Genomic DNA, 25269 nt, shown 5'->3' with positions numbered 1-25269 from the left:
CTGCATACAAACAAGTTTGGAGTCACCCTGAACACGAATACTTGTAAACCCTTTGCTATGTGCATATTTCAAACCCAAGATAAAGCCTCGATATTCAGCAACACTGGTTGTTGCTATTCCTAAACCTTCACGCAACCTACAGATCTATTAAATGCAGAGTTGTAATATAAGTGTCGCGAAGAATAAGGAAAAGGAAATACAAACTCAAGAATAGTAATTATTACCAAGCTTCCGTCGTCAGCTCGTACTACAGCTCCTGCACCAGCCTGTCCTGGGTTTCCTTTTGAAGTACCATCAAATTCGAGAGTGCAAGATCGCTGCTGAGGATAACCACGATCAGCAGCTTCTTTCAATCCAACAGCATAAACCTTCAAGAGAATTTATAAGAACTCAACCTGATAGTTACCGTAAGTTCATCATCGATTCGCTAAATTAAGATTTATCAGCTTCGCTGACTTCCCATTAAGTATAAAGACAGTATAACAACAACATACCCAGTGTATTCCCACAAACTGGGGCCTGGGGAGGGTGAAGTGTACGCAGTCCGTACCACTACCTCAAATGAAGTAGAGAGGCTGTTTCCGGTAGACCCCCGGCTAAGTATAAAGACAATGTATTTTGTTAATCAGATATACTGAAATTATTTATGTTTTTTCATAAAAAACCATAGTCTTAACAGACACTCACACCAGATGGTATAGCTTGGTCACCCTTAGGAGGTTCTAATAACTTGATATGCTTTCTTTGCGAATCATTTGACGTAACAGCTGATCCAACAGTATCCTGCAAATAAACATGCCGATAAACACGATAGATTCCAGAAGTGTGGCAAGCCAAACGATTGTACAGGGTGTGAACAAAAGAAACTATAATATCAATTTTTTAAGTAATGGAAGTAACTAGTACTTATTTCATTAGCGTAAGTATTCAGTACTACCTTGAGCCAAAATTTACATAATATACCTCTCCAAGAGCCAGGTAGGAGAATGCAGTACATCAAAGAATATGGTCTGACATTTGTAACTATACGTACTTCGCGCACAAAAAGATGTCAGAACTAATCAAATTATAACATCTAAATAACTTGAATATGTTCACGATCAACCAATAGGTGTTAATACTTGCTCAATGCAAACTTTGCAGAAAAGAGTAATTTTTCGTCTGAGCTAAGGCAAGCACACCAATTATTCAGCTAAATATTCAGCCCTAAGCTCCATTAAAGAGAACATAAAGGTTATCCATCATTCCATCTAGTTCATTTAAACTACTCAGAACTCCCAAAAATTCATACCATGAAACGTTTTGGAGAGAATACGCTTCCGATCTAGTTATTAAACCTAGCCTACGGTCACAGAAGTTGAAGAGTATAGCTTCTTAATTATCTTTATTACCAACATCATTCTAGTAGTAGGAAATCCATATTTGAGAGTGCCCTTGAAATTGCTAGTCAATTAGGAAAAAGTTCAAGTCAGAATCATTTTGTTCTTTTTCCATTTTGACCACTCTTTCTGCTTTATCATAGCACAGACGTTAAAACAGGAATCATCCGGTCATCTACTGAAAATACTGGATACACAGGTCACATGTAATAAACTAGATGACAGAAATGCTGTTTGTCAATTTTATGCTGATTGGAGACTTTCAACTTCATTACATAATCATTTTCTTCAAAAAGGGTTACACCGACAGCCAGACAGAACAGAAAAATACTGATAGTTCACTCACAATGGATTAGTATCCAATCTTCAAATTCAAAGTAGATTTACTCAAGCAAAGGAAAATGACTCCCAGCTGAACAAGTAACTCTCTCGTGTAAGTTGTACGACCATTTATTATGGAATCTTAAGAAAAAATTCAGCAAACAAGCCCCTACTGTTATAATCATGCTTCTAGATCCGAAGAGGTACAAATAGAAGAATGTACTCGCTTCATCAGATAACCAAAAACTGTAGGCATATTAAGTTAGCCCTCACTGTATAATAATTAACAATATATACTTCAAAGGCATCTGCCGCAAACGCTGACCGACTGACACAATAACCTAATATAGCCCTAACTTACCGCATATTCTGACCACATTGCTTCCTGTGACCTCTTCTTTGGCACATGCTCAGAAGCTCCACCTTTGGAAGAAGATTGGTGCTGCAAAAGATTTAGTGCTAATTAACTTGTATGACTATGACCGATTCAAAAGATGAGATGTAAGCATCTAAATCTTTCAGCAATTTGTATAAGTACTACTGATAACAGGAGTATTCACATCAATAAGGACGTAGGAACTTTAACTTATATATTGAATACGAAATAAATAACTGAATCAGCTGCATTTAGAGATCATCTTTGATAATGTTGACTATGTAGACTTTACTTCCAAAGATGAGTTGAAATCAACATATCGGAATTCCATCTTTTAACTTTTGGTTTTACCTCTAGTTCAGGATTATTTCTTGGGTGGTGTGAACTGTATATTAAGTGGAAGAAGAGTTTTTAGTAATCAAGTAGTTTTAGCAAGGAATAAACATTTTCAGATTTGTCTTGCATCAAACTCCCAACATGATCCATACGTCAAAATTTAGATCAGACAGACAAATTTTAATCTATCCTTCTTAGTTTGTGTCCTTTTTTTTTTTTGGAAGTCTTGCGCGTTATGCTGGAAAAGAAAGGTACTGTGAACAAGGAGTGCCTTTGTTCGAAAGTTCTGAGATGAAATACTTCAATCATAAACAACAAAAGACGACTTCAGCACATAATTTAGTACAATGTCTGACCTGAAAAGGGCATGGTACTAGAGCGCCAAAGAGACCTTCTGTCAGATCTGCAGCTCTGATAGAATAAAGTGCATTTTTAAGCCCACAAGATAGAAGATATTCCTCTGTGTCCTTTGGCATGGAGTAGCCTTTATACACACTAACCGGAGGATCACATATCTGCCAAAGAAAGGAGCAGCGGGGAAGCCGATTAACACACTGCAAGTTTGATGTATTTTCCATTTCATGTACGTTGGTATGTAACCATTGATGGACATAGATAATAGAACTGCCCTTCCGTAAGAGAAATTCCTACACTACTATGACTTTATCATGATTTAGAAAAACCAAGCTGAAGCTGTAACAAATATTTTTCCTTTTGTGACAAAGAATTTATTCATAGAAGGAAAGCAATAAGGAAATGCTGAATTATGCAGAGAAACTATACACCAGTTTCCTGTCGACCTATGTAAATGAAGCTGCAGCAAATAAATATGGTCATCTTTTTTTACGAAGTTCTCGGAGTGCAACTATATCTGCATATACATATATATGAGGAAAAGAACAGATAAGATAAATTCGGTGTAGCATTCGCCTGTATATCTTGGCTACAAGTTGACAAGTGAAGTTGACCCAGTAGCAAGAGCACTCCAGTGCCAACCGATAGATTGGGAGTTCAAGCCACCAAAGGGAAAAAGTGAGAAAAGTCACAGTTGACGTCATATCAATATACATACATACATACATATATCTAGATTTGTATATATATGTATACACACACACACGTTATAAACATATAATGCCGATTAAAATTCCTCCAATAGTTACCGAGGATCCGACTTGAGTCTGGCAGTCACCCAAGTTTCTGTAGACTCCAACAAGATCTCCTTTCTTAACAACAAAGAAACCATCTCTCTCTTCCTTCATTATTGGAAAAGGATCAAACTTCCGTGAACGAGAACTATCACTGCTACACTCGTTAGATGCTAATTCTATCCAGAAACAAGTCAAAATCAACTTTCTAATTCAAGCATGTGCAGAAGCTCATCTTCCAAGATAACACCAGATTTTCACAAATTGAACTCTTCAAGGCAAGACATGTAGTGCTTGTTAATATTGCAATGGAACATGCATGAAACAAGCTATTCATTACATGCTACTTCCCTCAGACTTGATGAGTTCCTGCAAAACTAAAAAAATAAGAAAACATAAAAAAGCTTTCTTTTAACTTTTTAACTTAACCGAACCATGCATGCAAGTATATACATAAATTCCCTAAATACAGTAAGGAGAGAACACAGGAAAGGGAAAAAAATTATCTTATCCAGTATTGTTTTTGCTCCACTACTATAATCGTAACATGACCAACTGAAAGTGCGTGCTTAGAAGATAAGGTAAGGCCGCATACACACCACTCTCCCCAGACCCCCCCCCCCCCCCCTTTGGGATTACACTAGGTTAGTTGTTGTTGTTAGTTGGAGCAAGTAACACGAAGTTAAAAGTTAGTTGTAAGGAAGTCATTTTCCCTTTTCAAAGAAAAACATTTCCTAGTAACCAAACGTTAGAAAACTCAATTACTCCGGGAAATGAATTCCTTTCATTCCAAAACACAGCTAACAACTCCACATTCTGTTGTATTTTAGACAGTAGGGTTGATTTATCAAATGATCACTCAACTAATCATTATTATCTCAGAAAAGTCAAGTTTTAGCTGGAGCCTAGATTGCCCGGACTCTCCAAAAATCTTGCCGCACCCATGTAAAATGCCCTACTTTTGAGGGTTCCGACACGCAGCCCATGACATTTTTGAAGAGTCCGAGCAACATAGGTTGGAGCAAGTAACACTGAAGTAAAAGTTAGTTGAAGGAAGTCATTTTCATATTTTGAAGAAACATCAGTTACTTAAGCAATTGACTTCCTGTCATTCCAAACGCAGCCTATAACAAATCCACATTCCGCTGTATATCATACAATAGAGTTGATTTCTCACATGATCACTCAATCAATCGTTATCATATCAAAAAAGTCACCTTCTTTGCTGATAAAAGTCGGAATCTAGAAGAAAGGTGACTTTTTGAGAAAATAATAATCAACTCTCCTTTTTTTCCTATCGTGGTGCATGAGCAACCATACTTTATATACATTGGAGCCACTTATGCTGGAACAACAAGAAAAAGGGCAACCCGGTGCACTAAAAGCTTCCACTATGCACGCGTCCCGGGATTCCTGTCTTTCCAACTACAGACTATAACAACTCCACATTATGCTGACAATAGGGTTGATTTCTGAGAGGGTCACTCAACTAAGCGTTATTATCTACGAAAAGTCACTTTCTTTGTTGACAAAAATTGGAATCGAGAAGAAAGGTTAACTTTTTGAGATAATAATAATAATAGACTCTCACACAATATATTCCTTATTTTTCCATAGTGTATTTACATACATTGGAGCCGCTAGATGGAACAACAAGTAAAAAAAAAAAGGCAACTCGATCCACTATAAAGCTTCCACTATGGGCGGGTATAGAGAAATAGTCTTACCCTGCATTTCTGCAAGAGATTGTTTCCACGGCTTGAACCCGTATGTAATAACTTTACCGGTTACACCAAGGATCGATGTGAAAAAGTAAAACAAAGCAGTCAGGTCCACTAAAGCTTCCGCTATGCGCGGGTCCAGAGAAACAACCTTACCCTGCATTTCATTTCTGCAAGAGACTGTTTCCACTTTGAACTCGTAACAACTTTACCAATTACACCAAGGCTCGATGGAACAACAAGTAAAAGAAGGGCCTCCCGGTGCATTAAAGCTCTCGCTATGCACGGGGTCCTGGAAAGACCGAACTAAAAGGATCTATTGTTCACAGTCTTAGTCTTACCCACCTTGCATTTCTGCAAGAAACTGTTTCCACGGTCTAAACTCGTAACAACAACTTTACCAATTACACCAAGGTTCGATAGAACAAGTAAAAGAAGAGCAGACCGATGTATTAAAGCTCCCGCTATGCACGGGGTTCTGGAAGACCGAACTACAAGGATTTATTGTACACAGTCTTACCCTGCATTTCTACAAGAGACTGTTTCCACGGCCTGAACTCGTAACAACAATTTTACCAATTACGTCAAGGCTCGATGGAACAACAATTAAGAGAAGGGCATCCCGGTGCATTAAAACTCCCACTATGCACGGGGTCCTCGGAAGACCGGACTACAAGAATCTATTGTACACAGTCTTACCTTGCATTTCCGCAAGAGACTAATTCCACAGCCTAAACTCGTAACAAGTTTGCCAATTAAACCAAGGCTCGATGGAACAGCAAACAAAAGAAGGGAATCCCGGTGCATTAAATCTCCCTGCTATGCACAGGGTCCTAGAAAGACCGGACTACAAGTATCTATTATACACAGTCTTACCCTGCATTTCTGCAAGAGACTGTCTCCACGGCTAGAACCCCATCGATTAAACAAGTAAAAGAATGAACCAGTGAACTAAAGCTCCTGCATTTTTGCAGGAGGCTATTTCCATGGCTTGAACCTGTGACAACAACTTTACCGGTTACACCAAGCCATGATACAAAAAAAGTAAAAAAATACCTTAATTTCCAGCTTGGGACTTTGATATTCAAGAATGTTAAACTAGATTCTTGATCCCTTTGCCTTAAAAACTCAAACTTTGAGCAAAATCCCAGCAATAAAAAGCTATATTCATTCATTCAAAGTGTAGAAAGCCACAAATCAAGAATGATATACAAGAAATTAGAACCCTAATTTAGGAAAACTAACAAAAAGGGGTTACTCAAAATTGTTTTTTTTTTTTTTTTTGGTATTAAGGTAATATTATGTGGAGAAATGAAAATGACATACCTTTCTTTTAATTTTGCCAAATCTTGGACAGCATGAAGAACAAAGTACGAGGGAAGGAGTTTGGAGACAATGAGGATGTTATGTAAGAGGTGTGGGTGGGTGGATTGGTGGGGGTTGGGATAAGAAAAAAAAAATCTAATTAAAAGAAAATAGAAAGTGGGGTGTGGGGGTGGTTGGGGGCTGGGGTTGAGGTAGAAAAAAATATTTAAAATTTTAAAATAAATATAAAAATAGGAGTATGGAATGGGGTGGGGTGGGGAGGTTGGTTAGGGATGGGGTTAGGTAGAAAGAAACTTTTAATAAAAAAAAAAAAAAGGTGGGGTTGGTGTCGGGGGTGGGGGGGGGGGGGGGGGGGGGAGGTAGAAAAAAAATTCTAAAGAGGATAAAAATAGGAGGGGGGGGGGGGTGTGTTTTTTTTTTGTGGGCCGGGGGAGTGGGAGAGGGGTGATGAAGCGTGGGTGGGTTGGGGTTGAGGTAAGAAAAAATTAAAAATTTTAAAAAGGTTAAAAATAGAAGTTGGGTTGTGAGGGGTAGGGTGGGGGGTTAGGTGAAGTAGGGGGGAATTGCATAGGTTAGGTAAAATATAAATATTTCATTTTATTTTATTTTTGGAAATTTTTAAAATTTAAATTGGAGTTGAAATAGTTTTTGGTTATAGTTTTTATAATAAATATTTAGAATTTAATGTTTTTTTTTTAAAAAATATATATATGAAATATGATTTAAATGTGAAATGTAAATTTGAAAAAAGAAAGTAAAAAGTAAAAAAATGATTTTGGTTGTTTTTCGAACTTTAATTACAACTTCAAGTTATTTTTGAAATTTTCATGATTAAATATTAATTCTCAAATAAAGTGGAAAAAAATCCAAAAAAAAAAAAGAAAGAATTTCATGGCCAAAATAATCCATATTTTTTATTTTTTCATATGAAGTTTCCTAATAATTCCAAGCTTCTAACACTTCTAATTTTTTTCAGGTTAAGCACTGATAGAGTCGGAATTTTTACTATTTAAATGAAAAATAACAATAAAAAAGTCGAAGAGATTTAACTTTTACTTTGTATACATAAATAATGGTTTGGACCTTACATATACAATTGTAATTTTTCGACAGAGGATTCAAATGAACCCTTTGCGCCCCTATTGTAACTCACTTGTTTGAATGTATTTCTCCCTATGCAGCGCAAATCTTAATTAGTTAGACCAATGAATTTCGACTATCAGATGGTCATGTACAAAAAACACAGAGAAAGAACCACACTAAGATAGACTCTTAACATCATTTATATTAGTCAGATCAGTAAATTTAAGATATCACATGGTTATGTACAAAAAACACAGAGAAAGAACCACATTGAGATAGACTCTTAACATCATCTATATTAGTCAGACCAGTGAATTCTGGATATCAGATGGTTATGTACAAACAACACAGAGAAAGAACCACATTGAGATAAACTGTTTAACAAGGCGCAAATCTGAATTAGTCAGACCAGTGAATTTCAGATATCACCAGTGAATTTCAGCTATCAAATGGTTATGTACAAAAAACACGAAAAACAAACCACACTGAGATAAACTGTTTAAGCGCAAATCTGAATTAGTCAGACCAGTGAATTCCGGATATCAGATGGTTGATGTACAAATAACACAGAGAAAGAACCACACTGAGATAAACTGTTTAACAAGGGGTGCAAATCTGAGATAAACTGTTTAACAAGGGGTGCAAATCTGAATTAGTCAGATGATTATGTACAAATAACATAGAGAAAGAACCATACTGAGATAAGCTGTTTAACAAAGCGCAAATCTGAATTAGTCAAATCAGTGAATTCCGGATATCAGATGGTTGATGTACAAACAACACAGAGAAAGAACCACATTGAGATAAACTGTTTAACAAGGCGCAAATCTGAATTAGTCAGTGAATTTCGGATGTCAGATGGTTATGTACAAAAAACACAGCGAAAGAACCATGTGAGAGAAACTGCTTAACAAAGCGCAAATCTGAATTAGTCAGACCAGTGAATTCCAGATATTAGATAGTTATGTACAAAAAACACAAAGAAAGAACCACCACACTGAGATAAACTATTTAACAAGGTGAAAATCTGAATTAGTCAGACCAGTGAATTCCGGATATCACATGGTTATGTACAAAAAACACAAAGAAAGAACCATCACACTGAGATAAATTGTTTAACAAGGCGTAAATCTGAATTAGTCTGACTAGTGAATTCCGGATATCCGATGATTATGTACCAAAAAACACATAAAAAGAAGCACACTGAGATAATAAACTGTCAAAAACATTCATTGATAGCCCCTTTCTTTGGCTCTCCATGGGAACAAAAATGTGGAAAAATCACCATATATAGTGACTACACTAAATTGTCCTCTCCATTCGCTTGATCACCTGCAGCAGAATCTCGTTCCATGTATCGATAGCCCCCGGCAAACACCAATGAACACAGTCATTCTGTACGCGTTCCTCAATCCCTTTCGCGAATGGAAAAGGATGCATATAAGGTCCAGGATGACCATCCGGCCTCAAATACGCCAACTTAGTCACATCCACTGCTTCAAACCTTACCCTCTTCTGACCTGCAACTTCCTTGTTCGCGATCCTCACTTGCTCTATCGCTCTTACCCTCATCTCCGCGTCCATCCACTCGAGGTTCTTTCTCTCCTCAACATCATAAGGCTTTGTCTTGGGACACGCCCCATACTTATCCCATTCGCCCTCAAAATGTGCTGGTGTAAATGTTGTCACAACCACTCCAACATTATTCTTGCCTCTCCTTTCAACTATGGTCTTGAAAGTTGTCTCAAATGCTTTTCCATAAACATCATAGAACCCAACCTCAGTGTAATTCAAACCAGAACAATAATGACAACCTAGTACTTTGTCACCATAGTAATAAACAGCAGAATGTAAGAACCAATGTCCAACAGACAACACAACCAAATCCATTTGGTCCAAATCCATACCCCATTTCTCATCAATAGAATCCAAGAACAATGTGTTATAGTTCTTCTTATCTGATTTTTCAATCCCATCAACAAGAAAAGGTGACCAATATATTGATACATTCATATTATATGAATGAAAATACCATTTCCTAAACTTATTATCATCACCATGACTAAAAACTAATTCATGATCATCACTAAAAGTTGATAACATACAAAGTAATGATTCCAATTGATTCCTAGCTAATGAATCACCAACAAATGCTATATTCTTGTTCTTGAAAATTTGGAGAAATTTTTTTGGATCAAATCTTGGTAATTCACAATTTTTTGGCTTCCATCTATAATAAAGATAGTTATTATCTGGCCTTCCATGTGCCATGCAATCTTGGCCTTCTTTAATTGTGTTACATTTTGTGTATAAAGGACCTAACTTGTCATAAACCCAACTTCCATTGCTATAGTCACATGAAATTTCTACATTGTCATTTCCTATTTCTGCAAAAAAAAAAAAAAAAAAAAAAATTAATGATGTTTTGTTTTTGATGTGAAACATTGTCAAAAAATGTGCAAGCATGCATGCAATATGGGAAACATAGACACAGTAGCGGAGTCAGAAATTCATACAAGCAAATTTCAAAAAAATTATTAGTAGAGCGTCCAGCGCAAATTTTGAACTCTTCTCACCACTATACTATAACTTTTCTCATGTCAAGGATGGCCCAGTGCACTAAATCTCCCAATAAACGCAGGGTAAGGGGAAGGGCCATACTACAAGGGTGTATTGTACGCAGCAGCCTTACCTTGCGTTTCTGTCAGAGGCTGTTTCCAAGGCTTGAGCCTGGAATGACCTTCTGATCACATGACAGCAACTTTATCAATTACTCCAAGGCTCCCCTTCGGATTAAACAGTTCATATATAACCAAAAAAAAATAAATAGGATAATTTTCTGATGAAGTGAATTTAGTTGAACATTTTTGGCTTTCTTTAACTTCGCCACGATATAAACAATAACAACTATGTCTGAATCTCAAGCCAGGTTGGAATCGACCGCATGAATCCTCATCGACCATGTTACTCTATATGAACTTATCTCAAGATATTATTATACATATACAAATAAGAAATACTAAAAATTCTCTCTACACACACACATTAAACTTTGCCACGGTATATACAATAACAACCACATCTGAATCCCAAGCCAGGTTGGAATCAACTGCATGAATCCTCATCGACCATGTTACTCTATATGAACTTATTTCAAGATAATATTATACATATACAAATAAGAAATACTAAAAATTCTCTACACACATATATATATGAACCAAAAATGCCATAATTTATGCAATGTACCTTTAGATGAAGTTGAAGAAGAGGTGTTGATGTTTAGTGAATGTTTAGATTGAGAAAATGAAATAGGAAAAGGATAGACAATTAAGTGAAAAATAATAATTATAGGAAGAAAAGCATATAATATCAAAAGCAATAATTTCTTTAAGGGAATTGAATGTGTTTGGTCTTTGAATGGATTTATTATTGTATCCATTTCTCATTCCAAAACTTTTAAATTTTTTTTTTTCTTTTCCCTCAAAGAACAAAGTATAAAGATTTTGGTTTTAGTACTTAAAATCCTCCATTTTTTTGTTAGTATTTTTTTCTAAAAAAATTTAGTAAGGGTGGTTGAAGAAGTGAGAATTTTATGGGAAGATTTAGTCAAAGTCATGTATAGTATTCCATTTTATTTGGTTGGCCAACCAATTTTTTTGTTTACTTTCACACTTCATTTTCATTTGTGGTGAGTTAATTATCATTTAGTAATTTTAATATAATGTTTTTTTTGTGAATTTTAGTCAGTATAATATGTGTATAATCAGTGTGTAACAGTGGTAGAGTCGAGATTTTTACTAAGGGGGTTCAGAAGTAGACATATGAACTAGCCGATCGAAGGGGTTAAACGTCAACTATATATACATAAAAGATAATTTTAACCATTTATAAATTGTATAATTTTCCACCGAAGGAGGTTCGGATGAACCCCTGAGCTAAAGGTGGCTCCGCCCCTGTGTGTATACATTTTACATTGATTATCATTTATTACAGAGAAAATGCTCTATTTCACCATTGAACTATACCCAAAACGGCTGAGACACACCTCAACTTAAAGGGGCCCTACTATTACCCCTGAACTAATTAAAAGTGTAATTTTGACACTCTTAGTGCCTACATGGCACATACTTGACGCAACACACTGAAGGATCTATGTAGGCACTTCTGTGTGCCACGTACGTAGGCACCCTTATAAATCTGAATTCTCATCGCAGAAGGTTCATTAAAAGAAAAGTGCTCCCTAGCGATAGCATTAAACACTTTTTGAAATAATAATATAATAATTTTCCTCCAAATTTTAATTTTTTTAGGGTACAAATTATCCAATTTCATTTTGAAGTTATTTTCTCCCTCACATTTGTCATGCAACAAGAAATTAATTTAATAGCCTCACATAATTTTTGTTATCAATAAATATTTTTCTCAAAACTTATCTTATTATTAGAACTTAACAAAATAAACCTAAAATTCAGCAAGACCATTATTCTTCCCCACATTTTTTCTAGATTTGTTAATTTCATATTAATCCAAAACTAGTCTTCTTCTTGTCCCAAAAAATTTCTACAATATCAAGCAAAAAAAAATAAAAAAAAATTAATTGATAGAGACGTTAAATTTGAAGAAAACATCTTATATCGTATATTTCAGAATCATTGAGGAATAACTATACACATCGTATTTTATGAAGGTGATAAATTTAGATGGAGAAATCATTATTCGAAGGTCAAACAACAAACAAGATTTTATTACAATTACCGGTAAAACCTCTCATTCGATTTCGATCTGTTTGTAAATTATGGCGTTCTCTGATCGACGATCCAACTTTCATCGACATGCATCGACAAAAAATGGAAATTGCTAGTACCAATTTACGTTTATTCCAAATTATATACCAATTATACCCTAACGAAGGGCTTCGATCGTGGTGTTACGCGGGAAGCCCAGGCAACGAGCTGATTCACCCGGGCTTCCCCGTAACAAACACGAAACAATGTAAGTATGAATTAGTGGGCTCGTGTAACGGACTAATTTGTTTCATCACGAATTACCTACACGGTAAAAAAGAAATCAATTTGTGGAACCCGTCTCTGAGGAAATTCAGGGCTTTACCTAACTCCAGATTCTCACCCGAACGGCAGAGGCATGCACCGAATTACGGTTTCGGTTTCGACGGTCGCGGTGATCACAAAATGGTAAAAATCACTTACATCGACAATAAATTAAAAAACGAAAAGAAACTATGGTCTGAAGTCGAAGTTTACAGTTTAAAAGACGATTCCTGGAAGAAAATCGGGGACTGTTTTCCGTCACAGTATTATTACGTCCGGGGGGACACGGTATTTTTTAACGGATGCATTCATTGGCTTACGCAGCGCGAGTACGGTAAAATCCGGCCCCGAAGGTTACCGATCGTCTCGTTTAACGTGGCGAAAGAGGTATTTCAAGAATTCTGGCTACCAAACCCTACGGAACGCGAAGCGAACTGTATAAGCTCGTTGTACGGATCCCTATCGGTCTGTGCGAAGTCGACTTCGTCGATCGACAATGATACCGTTCTGAATATCGAGGTATGGTTAATGAAAGACTATGCTGTCGAGGAGAGCTGGACTAAGTTGTATGTGACAAGATTGGATGAAGAATTATCAGGGCCAATAATACCATTGAGAATATTAGATAATGGTGCTGAGGCAATAGTATATATAAATAAAAATTTATTTATGTATGATCATGAAAATGAAGAATTTGAAGATTTTGGAATTTGGGCAAATGGAACTGGAGTACCATATGTTACTAATTTTATGGAAAGTTTAGTTTGGGTTGAACCAATTATTGTTGAATCAAATACACCAAGTGGACAAAAAATTGGTACAATTGCAAATATGGAAATTCAAACAAATAATCCAAAGTTAGAAAATACACCTAGCAAAAAGGATAAACAAGATGGTAATTGTATAATCCTATGATACAAATTTTTTAATTTTTTTTTTTGCATCTTAATTTTGTTGTATTTTTAGGATTGTTGTAATTTTATTTTTAGGATTAATGTTATTGTAATTGCATCTATTAGTAAAATTATATCGAAATCGTGAAATTATCGATCACGTATGGAATGTAAGATTATGTTTTTTTTTTTAATATAATTCTAGCGAGATAAGCATTCAGTAACCACCACCGAAATATAATCAAAGTTGCTATGACAAACTCCGACTTCACAGGGATCCTGTTACCCTTATGAACTCAATTTTAGCGTAATTTTGTCACTTTTTTGTGCTGACGTGACACCTTTATTACGTAAAATGGAGTTCACGTCAAAGGTGTCGTGAACGTCAGCTAAAAAGGTTGACAATAATACGCTAAAATTTAATTCAGGGGGTTATAGGACCTTCGTAAAGTTGAATTGTGCCGTAACAACTTTGATCATAGTTCGGGGGCGGGGGTGGGGTACTGGATGCTTTACTCTAATTCTAGCTATAATCTCCAAATTATAATCTCGAAATAATCTTGATATATTGAACTTAGTTCGCGCTCGTTCACATAAGGGTGCACGTAGAATAACAAAGGAAGTTATCGAGAAAAAAAAAAAACAATTCTACATTAGAATTTTATTGCCATCAAATCGTTCATTATCCTTCAACACACATGATTACCGTTTACCGTAAATTACATAAACCGTAAGAGAAATTTGAACTCAAGACTTCTGCAAATTCATCGACTTCTGAATCCACCTCTATTTTTAGAAGCAATCACCAAAACCAGAAGCGGCGCGACGTGGATGGTTGACCATTGCTCTTTGACCTTCTAATCCGTTGCGCTTCTATGGAACTATGAAAATAACATAACAAATTTATCGCAATTAATAATTGAGGTGTGTAAAAATTGATCCGAACATCGTAACTATATATACCTCACTGTAGCAAGCCTCTTCATCTCATGATTATAAAACCTGTCACACAGACAAATTGCACCAACAATTTAATAACCACATTTTCTTTTAAATAAGCATTCAGTATCTTTCGAATTATGACAAAAGTTTCTACGAAACATCAACATGGGTTGGGTTATGGTGTAGTGGATGGAGTTACTCCACCCTTAACCAGAGGTCGAGGGTTCGACCTTGGATGTGGAGAAAACTCTGTTGGGAGCGCTGCCACTTTAATAGGCCCTGCAAAGCGCGATCCGAATTAATCGGGGCTCCAATACGTGCACCGAATGAGAAACCTAAAAAAAAAAGTTTCTACGACACGTACACTTCAATTTTATAGGGGTTGTGTTACTCCTAAACTCAATTTTAACATATTTTTGTCACCCTTTATGCTGACGTGACCTTTATTACATAAAAGAGGTCTACGTCAAAGGTGTCACGCCAGCTAAAAAGGTTGACACTGTCACGTCAGCTAAAAAGATTAACAAAAATACGCTAAAATTTAGTTTAAGAAGGTAATAGAACCCCCGTAAAGTTGGAGTGTGTCGTAACAACTTTAGCCATAGTTCGAGACCACATCAATTTAAGTAAATCCAGAGGAGATAAAGCATCCAGTACTTTCGAACTATGAACAAAGTTGCTATGACACGCTCCAACTTCACATGGGACTATTGCCCCCTGAAATCAATTTTAGCATATTTTTGTCACTCTTTTGTGCTAACGAGACACCTTTATTACATAAATAAGGTTCACGTCAACTAAAAAAATTAACAAAAAATATCACGTCAGCTAAAAAGGTTGAAAAAAATATGCTAAAATTTAATTCAGGAAGGTAATAGGACCCCCGTGAAGTTGGAGTGTGTCGTAGCAACTTTGGCCATAATTCGAGACCACATCAAATTAAGTAAATCCAGAGGAGATAAGCATCCAGTACTTTCGAACTATGACCAAAGTTGCTACGCCACACTTCAACTTCACAAGGGTCCTATTACCCTCCTGAACTCACTTTTAGTATATTTTTTTCACTTTTTTTTGCTGATGTGATACATTTATTACATAAAATGAGATCACGTCAGCTAAAAAGTTTGACAAAATATATCACGTCAGCTAAAAAAATTGATAAAAATACACTAAAATTTAATTACATAAAAAAAAAGAAGTATACCATCTTCCAGTTCTGTAAGCAATATATCCTGCTGTAGTATATACTGGAGCCATTATAACTGTCATATCAAAGAAAAATATATGCAAGTGATAAATTTATTTAGATATAAAAAATATGAAAATTGAAAAAAAAATATTTGAAATTTGAAGTTGTGCTTGGATATAAATATAAATATAACTTGAAAATTATTAAGATATTTTTGTGAGTGAATATATGTCTAAGAGAGGATTTAATACATAAAAGAATTTACTACGACAACAATAACATATCCTGTATATTTCTATCAAGTGGGGTCTAGAGGGTAAACGTACGCAGTCCATACCACTACCTCAGATGTGAGATAAAGAGGTTGTTTCCGATAGACCCTCGACTCAAAATAAAATAATCTATACAAGAAATGGTAAATGGACAAGATACAATATAAATCAATGTCATCCAATAATACCACATACAAGATACACAAAGAATGCAATAAAAGATACAGCATCCTAAACTCGTACTAACATTCTACCCCAATCTGCCTCCTCCACAACTTCCTATTTAGGGTCATGTTCTCAATAAGCTGGAGTTGTTTCATGTCGATCATGTCTAATCACCTCCCTCCAATATAATTTGTCTTCGGTCTACCTTTACCTCGCTTGAATCCATCCCTAACCAACCTCTCACACTTTCACGCTGGGACATCGTGCCCTTCCTCATCACATGACCGAACCATCTCAACCTCACTTCCCTCATCTTGGCTTTCACCGAAGTCAGTCCCACCTTATCTCAAATTGTTATAATCGGACAGAATAAGCAATACCACAAGCAAAGGAAAAACAAGATGAACACACAGATTTACGTGGAAATCCTTGCGGGAAAAACCACGGACAGAGGCAAAGGAATTTCACTATAATGGATGGAGAATACAATGAGTACAATGACGTATTTTCTGAACGTCCTAAAATGACCCACTAATTGCGGCACTTATATAATACGCGCTTACAAATCACAAACATGGGTCGCACCGCGAACTTTTCATGGTTGGATCAATAGAACTCGGGTCACAAACTTTAACACAAAATGCTATCTTTTCTCGTACACCCACACACCCATGGAAGCATTCTTTTTCTCCACCACTTTCACCTTCTGAATGTGGATCTTCCAAACAGGCTAATACTCCACCCTATATAACAAAATTGATCTAATCACCACTCCGTAGAACTTGCGTTTAAACTTAGAAATTACCTTTTTGTCCCACAATATTATCTCTTTTTTTTACAACATAATTTTTCGATGAAAAAGATCTAACTAATCCGTCACTATAATAACAACATATATATCTAGTGTAATTAAAATCTAAACAACATAAACCATACATCAACCTTACTTCTATCTCATAGAAATGAAAAAACTATTTCCGATAAAATATAATTCCGCCAATAATTATATATATATATATATAACAAAAATATATAATACGACTTACGAGTTCGTATTATATTTTTCATGAGAGTGTTTCCAAGATCAGCCATCTTCAAGAGTGTATACTTAGCAAGAAAGAAAGAGAAATTTGGTGAAAGAGTTTGTGCTAAGAAAAGGAAGGACAATAATATATATATATATATATATATAATATAGTACTAGTATTATTATTAGGAAAAGATTCCTTAGTGTGAAATAATAATAAAATATGTTATCACCTTACGCGTTTTACGAGCTAAATTTATAGTCTCACGCTGATAAACTATTATATATTTTTACAGCTGATGTATAGCAATATTATAATCTTATCTACGATCTAATAGTTATGATACCTAATGAATTTTTGAAAATATAAAGTATCTGAGGTCATGATAAAAATGTATGAGTTCGCGTGAATTCATATATTACATACTGAATATATATCTAACTCCTTATACCAAATCGAGCGTTTATAGTCTCACGTTGATAATATTATAATCGTGGTTATGATCTAATAGTTATGATACCTAATGAATTTTTGAAAATATAAAGCATATGGAGGTCTTGATTAAAATGTAGGTTCACGTGAATTTAATATATTATTTTAATTATATTATGCATTTTATAAAAAAAAAATATAAAGAGGTAATAGGAAACAAGAAAGTACACATCAAGTAATTTACAACTATTAATTTAATTTTTAAATTGCCACATGCAAACCCATGTGAAGCACAGCTGGGCAAAGGTAGAAGTTTAAATGTGAATCCAATTTAAATTAATAATTTTAGTTTAATTTGTTCAATTTCTTTATTGTCTTTGAAGACCAAAAAGAAAAAAAAAGAGATGTTAAAAGTTGGTACCGACATCACGATTATAAAAAAAAATTGATATATTTGTAATTTAAAATTACAAAATTCAAGTGTATTCACTTTCTAAAATTCCATGTAAATACAAAATAGGTTAAACAAATTAAAAAGGTAATAGTATTACAATGTAATGAAAATACTTTACTCAAACTAGAACGATGTTGTTCCTTTTCAAATGGGACCTTATTCAGCGCAAATTCAAATTAATCGAGCTTCAATACAGGTATAGGACACCGAATAAAAAAAACAATTATTGTCATCATCCCCTCCACAATCTTTAAAAAATATAATTTATTGGTGTCTTTTTCCTTACACATTCCTCGCATGGGCCATTAAATAAATACTTACACCTACCCAATTTTATATTAAATCAAATAGTTTAATTGTAATAATTAAAAGTTTAAATATAATTATAGTTCAGTCCCTTTAGGTGATTTAATTTGCAAAATAGTCCATAACATATAGTACAAATTATATATATTTTGAGCATATATTTATAAATAAATTTGATTATCTGAAACACCTAATGTTGCAGCCTTATAAAGTTTCATAATCATGAGATCTTAAATATTTAAAAATAGTAAAAACATATCAAATTTACATGTCTTTTTAAATAAATTAAATATCTTTTTATACATATTCAAAGTTGAAAGACATGGATATCTATTAGGCCCCAAGCGTGATGCTTCAGGCGGCTCGAGCTTTGCTAGGGATTTACATGGTCAACCTAGTCAAGATCAAATGGTTTGGGCTAAAGTTACATTCGCTTGAGGCCAGTCTGTCGACATGAGCACGATGTCAGCAGGGCATGACACGTGTTGGGAGGGTATGGCAAAACCTTGATAGTGACATGGCTAAGGCATGACAAGGTTGGCAAGCAAAGGCCGGTTTAAGCTAAGGCGAGTCATGTTGCATAGATGTGGCTAAGACAAGGCTAGTTAGGCTAGATGTGGCTGGAACATGGCGACTTGGGTGCTAACAAGGCAGTGACATGAGCGAGTGCACTGTAGCTCAGAGCCCTGGTGCGAAATTAGCACAAGTGTTGTTAACGATGTGCTAACACTGGATGTGTCCAGTGGCGGATCTACATATGGTCCAAGGGGTTCATCCGAACCTCCTTCGTTGAAAAATTATGCTATTTTTACATGGTAATTTTTTTTTATATATAAATAGTAGAGGTTGAACCCCCTTCGACTAGTCCGTATATGTACTACTGAACCCCCTCACTGAAAATCCTGGATCCGCCCGTGGATGTGTCCCTTTCACATGATAGCAATTGGGCAATTACAACCGTGGACATGTGACAAAGCTTCATTGCCGATGGAATTTGAACGTTGTATTGAAATTTTAAATTATCCCATCAGTTGGGAATGACGTCTGAATTAGAATGGGATCATATATGTGCTGGGCATATGACTAGGGGTGGGCGTTCGGTATTCGGTTCGGTATTATCATAATTCAAATTCGGTAATTCGATAATCAGTAAATGAAAGCACTTACCAAATACCATACCATTAAACTTCGGTTTGGTAATTCGGTAATCGATAAATTAAACTTCGATTCGGTACGGTATTTGGTAATACCATATTAAAGTTAAATTTGATAGACTCTACTCTAGGCCAACGACAACAGTTTACTTTAAAACTGAATCAAAACACAAGATAATGTTTCTGTTCTATGCCTTATGGAAACAAACACTTTTTAACACTTCATTAGTGATGTTTTATAACTCATTCATCTTCTGCTGATTTAACATAATAACTATTTAATGCAGAAATGACTCCAAAAAATAATAGCCACATCTGTTCTTCGAATATTTGCCTCGTAATAACTAGTGAGTGAGTTTAAATAAAAAAATTCACTAACCCTTTCATCAAGAATAATTTATGAGATATTTAAAATCATACAATATAGTATCTTAAAATCATACAACATAGTGTCAAACCTTTTTTATTACTTAGATATGGTAGGAAATGAGTATCTCTGCATCAATTCTTCCACTGGACATAACTTAGATATACTTAAAAATTGCATCAAAACTAGACAAGTTCAGGTTGTCGTGATAGATAGAACCAGAATAAAGAAAACCCGAGTAATATGAAACAATAACTTCATATTTGAACATGTTGTCCACTGCTGCTAACAATTAAAATTTTAAAAGTGATTTTCATTTTAAAATTTTAAAATTAATATAGTATTATAGACTTTTAGGTTGTGGGCTTTTTTTGACCTCTTGTAGAATATTAATTTGGACTCATGGCCTATGAGTATAGACTATGGTCAGTTAACAATAATTTGGTATTCGGTAAATACCAAAATATCAAATAGTAGTAATATCTTTTACCAATCCTGAACCCAAATATCGTAATTTTAAAATTCTACTCCCAATTATCATACCAAATACCGCATATCAAATTCTTCGATTCGATTTGATTCGGTAATTCACTTTTTGATATTTTATGCCCAATCCTACATGTGACTACCATGTGATAGAAGTTGTAGCCTATAAATAGGCATAGACAACCCGTCTCAAGGTCTCGGATATTTATACGACTATTTTGCATGCTTTTGTGTGACACGAGTTAAATACAAAGTTGAGGATTCATTTCTTTCTATGCCTGTGTTTGCTTCAATTCGTAAACCTAGACAAACAAAGCGTTGAGCAAAATGTAAGGACTGAAGTCATAGTACGTGTCGGCTATCAAAGTGGTTGTAAACAAATAGATTGACCCTCCGTCAATACCCAACAATAAGATACCTAATATATTCTCGAAGCCAAATCTAAAAGAATAAATATACACAATTCATATCATTATCTCATAATTGAAACAGAGAGATTATTTCTTATAAACGAAAGATATAAATATCCATTGAAGCTAAAATTCCGAAAAAAAAAATATTTTCAAAATTAATATCCCGCATTATCCAACATATTATTTAAATAAATATCCCACGTTATCCGGCGCACCAAACGAATCCTAATAAAGATAGAACCATTATATGTATATCTCACTAAATAGTCGACAATCGGAAAAAAGCATACCTAACATCGGCGGCGATGGTGGCAACCACCGTGAACGGCGGCGATAATGAGTCAACATCACTACTAACTCCGGCGCCGGCGAAAATTCCGGTAGACAATTTCCATATAGCGTATATAATCTACTTTACTCTCGGCGCCGGTTATCTTCTTCCATGGAACGCATTCATCACAGCCGTTGATTATTTTACTTATCTCTACCCTGACGTCATGGTTGATCGTGTATTCGGTATCGTTTACATGATCATCGGTTTAATTTGCTTGTTGTTCATCGTTGCATTTGCAAATAAGACGAGTGCGTTTGTAAGGATTAACGTTGGATTGTTGTTGTTTGTTATCGCGCTTGTTACGGTGCCGTTGATGGATGTGGTTTATGTGAAGGGGAGAGTTGGAGTTTATGGTGGATTTGGTGTTACTGTTGGTTTAGTTGGAGTTTGTGGAATTGCTGATGCGTTGGTTCAAGGAGGTGTTATTGGTGCGGCTGGTGAGTTGCCGGAAAGGTATATGCAAGCTACTGTTGCTGGAACTGCTGCTTCTGGTATGAGATTTGAGTTTGTTTAGCTGATAATTCATCGTTTTGCACTTCTAATTAGAGGAAAATAGCTGGAAATTCATTGTTTTGCCCTTTTGTTTAGCTGATAATTCATCGTTTGCACATCTGATTAGCTGAAAATTCAACGTGTGGCGCGTCTGATTAGCTGAAAATTCGTTGCATTGTGCTTTTGATTGGCTGAAAATTCGTGCAAAATTAGCTGAAAATTCATTGTTTTACGCTTTTGATTAGCTGAAAATTCATTGTATTGCGCTTTTGATTAGATGAAAATTCATTGAGTTGCGCTTTGATTGGCTGAAAATGTGTGCAAATTAGCTGAAAATTCATTGTTTTGCGCTTTTGATTAGCTGAAAATTCATTGTATTGCGCTTTTGATTAGATGAAAATTCATTGTGTTGCGCTTTGATTGGCTGAAAATGTGTGCAAATTAGCTGAAAATTCATTGTTTTGCGCTTTTGTTTAGCTGAAAACTCATTGTATTGTGCTTTTGATTAGCTGAAAATTCGTTCAAAATTAGCTGAAAATTCATTCTTTTGCGCTTTTGATTTAGCTGATAATTCATTATATTGCGCTTTTGATTGGCTGAAAATTTGGGTAAAATTAGTTGAAAATTTGGGTAAAATTAGCTGAAAATTCGTTGTGTTGCGCCTTTGATTGGCTGAAAATTCATCGTGTTGCACTTTTGATTAGCTGAAAATTCATCATTTTGTAGTTTTGATTAGCTGAAAATTCATCGTTTTGTAGTTTTGATTAGCCGAAAATCCATCTTGTTGCGCTTTTGATTAGCTGAAAGTTCATCGTGTTGCGCTTTTGATTTGCTGAAAGTTCATCGTGTTGCTCTTTTCATTGTTTTGCACTTTTGTTTAGCTGAAAATATATCGTTTTGCACTTTTGATTAGCTAAAAATCCATCTTTTTGCACTTTTGATTAGCTGAAAATTCATCGTTTTGCATTTTTGACTTTCATATTTGACCTATATTGGCTCTTTCTGTTGGTTAATTTGAGTTTGATGTTGATGATTATAGCATTTGAGCTTTCATTCTGATTGATGATTTATTCAATTTTGAGTTAATTGTCGGAAACATAGCTAAAATATCTGACTTTCTGAGTTTTATACCTGACCTATTAGTTGTATGAGTTTCCTACCTAAACTATCACCATCACACCTGAAGTATCCCAATTTTTCGAATTTCGTATGAACTATCAGGTGCGCGAGTTCCGTATCTGAACTCACAAGGTTTTTTTGTGTTAATGGTCAAAAGCACACCTTAAGTACCCTATTTTCCGAGTTTCACCCCTGATAGCAGGTGCGCGACTTCGCGAGTTACGTACCTGAACTATCACCGAATGTTTATCAAAATATATCTCAACTGTCAGCTATTCCCTTTTCTTACATGAAATTTCACCTAGTTTATCCCCTTACATAGTAAAGCCTCTGTTGAAAAAATTAAAAAGTGAAGAGTCAAAAGCATACTTGAAGTATCTGGACTTTTTGAGTTTAATACTTGAACTTATCAGGTGTGTGAGTTTCCTACTGAAGTATTTATCAAATTCCAGCATCTCTTTTTCAGTTTCTTGAGTTTGGATGTTGTTTGGTTTTCATGAATTGAGTTTAAACTTTTTATTTGGTGGTTTGATTTTGTGAGACAAATATAGATGACCCTTTTATTTCAAGTTGGAAACTTTTGCAAATTCCAGCATCTTTTTTCAGTCTCTTGATTTTGGATGTTGCTTCTTTTCATGAGTGAGTTTAATGTTGAGACTTATAGTGATAATTTTTTACATGATGGTAATTGAGTTTTGATTTTGTAGACAAATAGATGACCTTTTGTTTAAAGTTGGGAACTTCATATTGATATCTAAGTTTCTCTTGAGATTTAGGCTTAGTTGAATGTTGATATAAAAGTTATAGTTGATGCAACTCAATTTCATCTAGAATGTGCATTACTATCTTTTAGCTTCATTTGCTTTGTATCTTGCTATTTTGCCGCCACATTCTTTTTTGAGCCAAGGGTCTATTGGAAACAGCCTTTGGAGCAACGTCTGCGTTGTCGTTATTGTTGTGGGATTACACTGGGTATGTTATTGCTGTCGTTGTTCATGTTAAAGCTGCACTAGATATTCAAGCAGTCGTTCAGGGAAAGTATTTGCCTATGAGTCAACATTATGTCTTCACTAGTTTTGCTAATGAACTTTGTTTCCTCAATCGTTCGCTCCAAACCTGTTGGCTTTTATAACATTTGTCCTCCCTCTCTTTTTGTCCAATCGGTTGGGATGTAACGATCTCATGACTCTTCTTCCATGTTGCAGGTGTCATTGTTTCGTTGCTAAGAATTTTAACCAAAGCTGTGTATCCACAAGATGCCGATGGGCTGAGAAAGAGTGCGAACCTTTACTTCATTTTCAGCATTGCTATGATGATTTTGTGCGTAGTCTTTTACAATGTGGCACATAGGCTTCCAGTAATCAAGTACTACAATGACCTTAAAACTCAGGCCGTGAATGAAGAGAGAGAGGATAAGGGAGAGTTACCTCCAGAATCGTTGAGATCAACTCTGGACATTGTTGGGACAGTGAAATGGTATGGATTTGGCATCCTCATCATTTACGTGGTCACGTTGTGTATCTTTCCAGGATATATCACAGAAGACGTACATTCTCAACTTCTGAAGGATTGGTATCCGATCTTGTTGATTACTGGCTACAACGTGTTTGATCTGGTCGGGAAGTCTCTGACTCCTGTTTTGTTCCTTGATAACGCCAAGGTTGCTATTGGTGCTTGCTTCGCGAGGCTATTGTTTTTGCCTCTATTCTACGGTTGCTTACACGGTCCAAAATTCTTTAGGACGGAGCTTCCTGTCACAATACTAACCTGTCTACTGGGATTAACTAACGGCTACTTGACTAGCTTGTTACTGATGTTGGGTTCGAAAACTGTCCTACTGCAACACGCAGAGATAGCTGGGACCGTACTCGTATTGTTCTTGGTGATTGGTCTGGCAATTGGTTCAGTTGTATCGTGGTTCTGGATTATATAGTTTGTCACTGGAAAAACTGTGAAAACTTGTTTATTCATGCCACTTCAAATGTGTATCGCAACACGTTGCAACTTCTAAACCTTTGAATTCAATGGTTAATGTATATTGTTTTCAAATTTTACGTAATGGCATTTGACTAAATATTGAATTGAGGGTCTAGCGGAAACAACCTCTCTATCTTTTAGGTAGGGGTAACGTCTATGTGACCGAAAACATGTCATGATATTTCTACGGCTGTAAGAGCATCCTATTAAGGACCCCAAGCTTTTTTGGTACACCAAATGCATTTATTCTTTGCATATGACAATCTCAGATTCATATTCAAATAGACATACAGTCGAGGCTCTGTTGGAAACAACCTCTCTACCCCTGCTCCACAAAGGTAGGTGTAAGGTCCACGTTCATCTTATCCTCCCTAGACCCCACTTGTGGAATTACCACAAAGGTAGGTGTAAGGTCCACGTTCATCTTATCCTCCCTAGACCCCACTTGTGAAATTACGCTGGATATGTTGTTGCAGTATTCAAATAAGCAAACGTGAGACAAGTA

General features: G+C 35.5%; 4 protein-coding genes and 1 long non-coding RNA gene across 5 annotated transcripts; 2 read left to right on the top strand and 3 right to left on the bottom strand.

Moving 5' to 3' along the window:
* On the bottom strand, positions 1 to 6832 carry LOC107838737 (the record flags this gene model as incomplete). Its single annotated transcript, XM_047394258.1, is given in 7 exon segments — positions 1 to 144; positions 225 to 368; positions 688 to 783; positions 2062 to 2142; positions 2769 to 2927; positions 3576 to 3937; positions 6608 to 6832. Coding segments are annotated over 6 exon segments (723 nt in total), but the record flags the coding sequence as incomplete, so codon positions are not given.
* A 1944-nt stretch (positions 6833 to 8776) lies between these two features.
* Positions 8777 to 11256, bottom strand: LOC107879593 (xyloglucan O-acetyltransferase 1). The gene is made up of 2 exons (XM_016726607.2): positions 10940 to 11256; positions 8777 to 10077 (listed from the first exon to the last, which is right to left on the bottom strand). Exons 1-2 carry the CDS (start codon positions 11130 to 11132, stop codon positions 8993 to 8995), a joined length of 1278 nt encoding a protein of 425 aa, XP_016582093.2. The 5' UTR covers positions 11133 to 11256; the 3' UTR covers positions 8777 to 8992.
* A 786-nt stretch (positions 11257 to 12042) lies between these two features.
* LOC107838736 (F-box/kelch-repeat protein At3g23880-like) lies at positions 12043 to 14515 on the top strand. Its single transcript, XM_016681917.2, has one exon. The coding sequence runs from the start codon at positions 12394 to 12396 to the stop codon at positions 13654 to 13656; it is 1263 nt and encodes a 420-aa protein (XP_016537403.2). The 5' UTR covers positions 12043 to 12393; the 3' UTR covers positions 13657 to 14515.
* Positions 14516 to 15824: 1309 nt separating this feature from the next.
* Positions 15825 to 17366, bottom strand: LOC124886356. Its single transcript, XR_007043440.1, has 2 exons — positions 17249 to 17366; positions 15825 to 16945 (listed from the first exon to the last, which is right to left on the bottom strand). It is a non-coding gene; the product is annotated as an uncharacterized LOC124886356 (long non-coding RNA).
* A 3522-nt stretch (positions 17367 to 20888) lies between these two features.
* Positions 20889 to 24841, top strand: LOC107838735 (equilibrative nucleotide transporter 1). Its single transcript, XM_016681916.2, has 2 exons — positions 20889 to 21667; positions 23993 to 24841. Exons 1-2 carry the CDS (start codon positions 21148 to 21150, stop codon positions 24718 to 24720), a joined length of 1248 nt encoding a protein of 415 aa, XP_016537402.1. The 5' UTR covers positions 20889 to 21147; the 3' UTR covers positions 24721 to 24841.
* Positions 24842 to 25269: the final 428 nt, after the last annotated feature.

This window comes from Capsicum annuum, chromosome 8 (genome assembly GCF_002878395.1).
Source record: "Capsicum annuum cultivar UCD-10X-F1 chromosome 8, UCD10Xv1.1, whole genome shotgun sequence".
Lineage (NCBI taxonomy): Eukaryota > Viridiplantae > Streptophyta > Magnoliopsida > Solanales > Solanaceae > Capsicum > Capsicum annuum.
The sequence above is the reverse complement of the archived record's forward strand: the minus strand, read 5'-3'. Positions and strand labels throughout refer to the sequence as shown.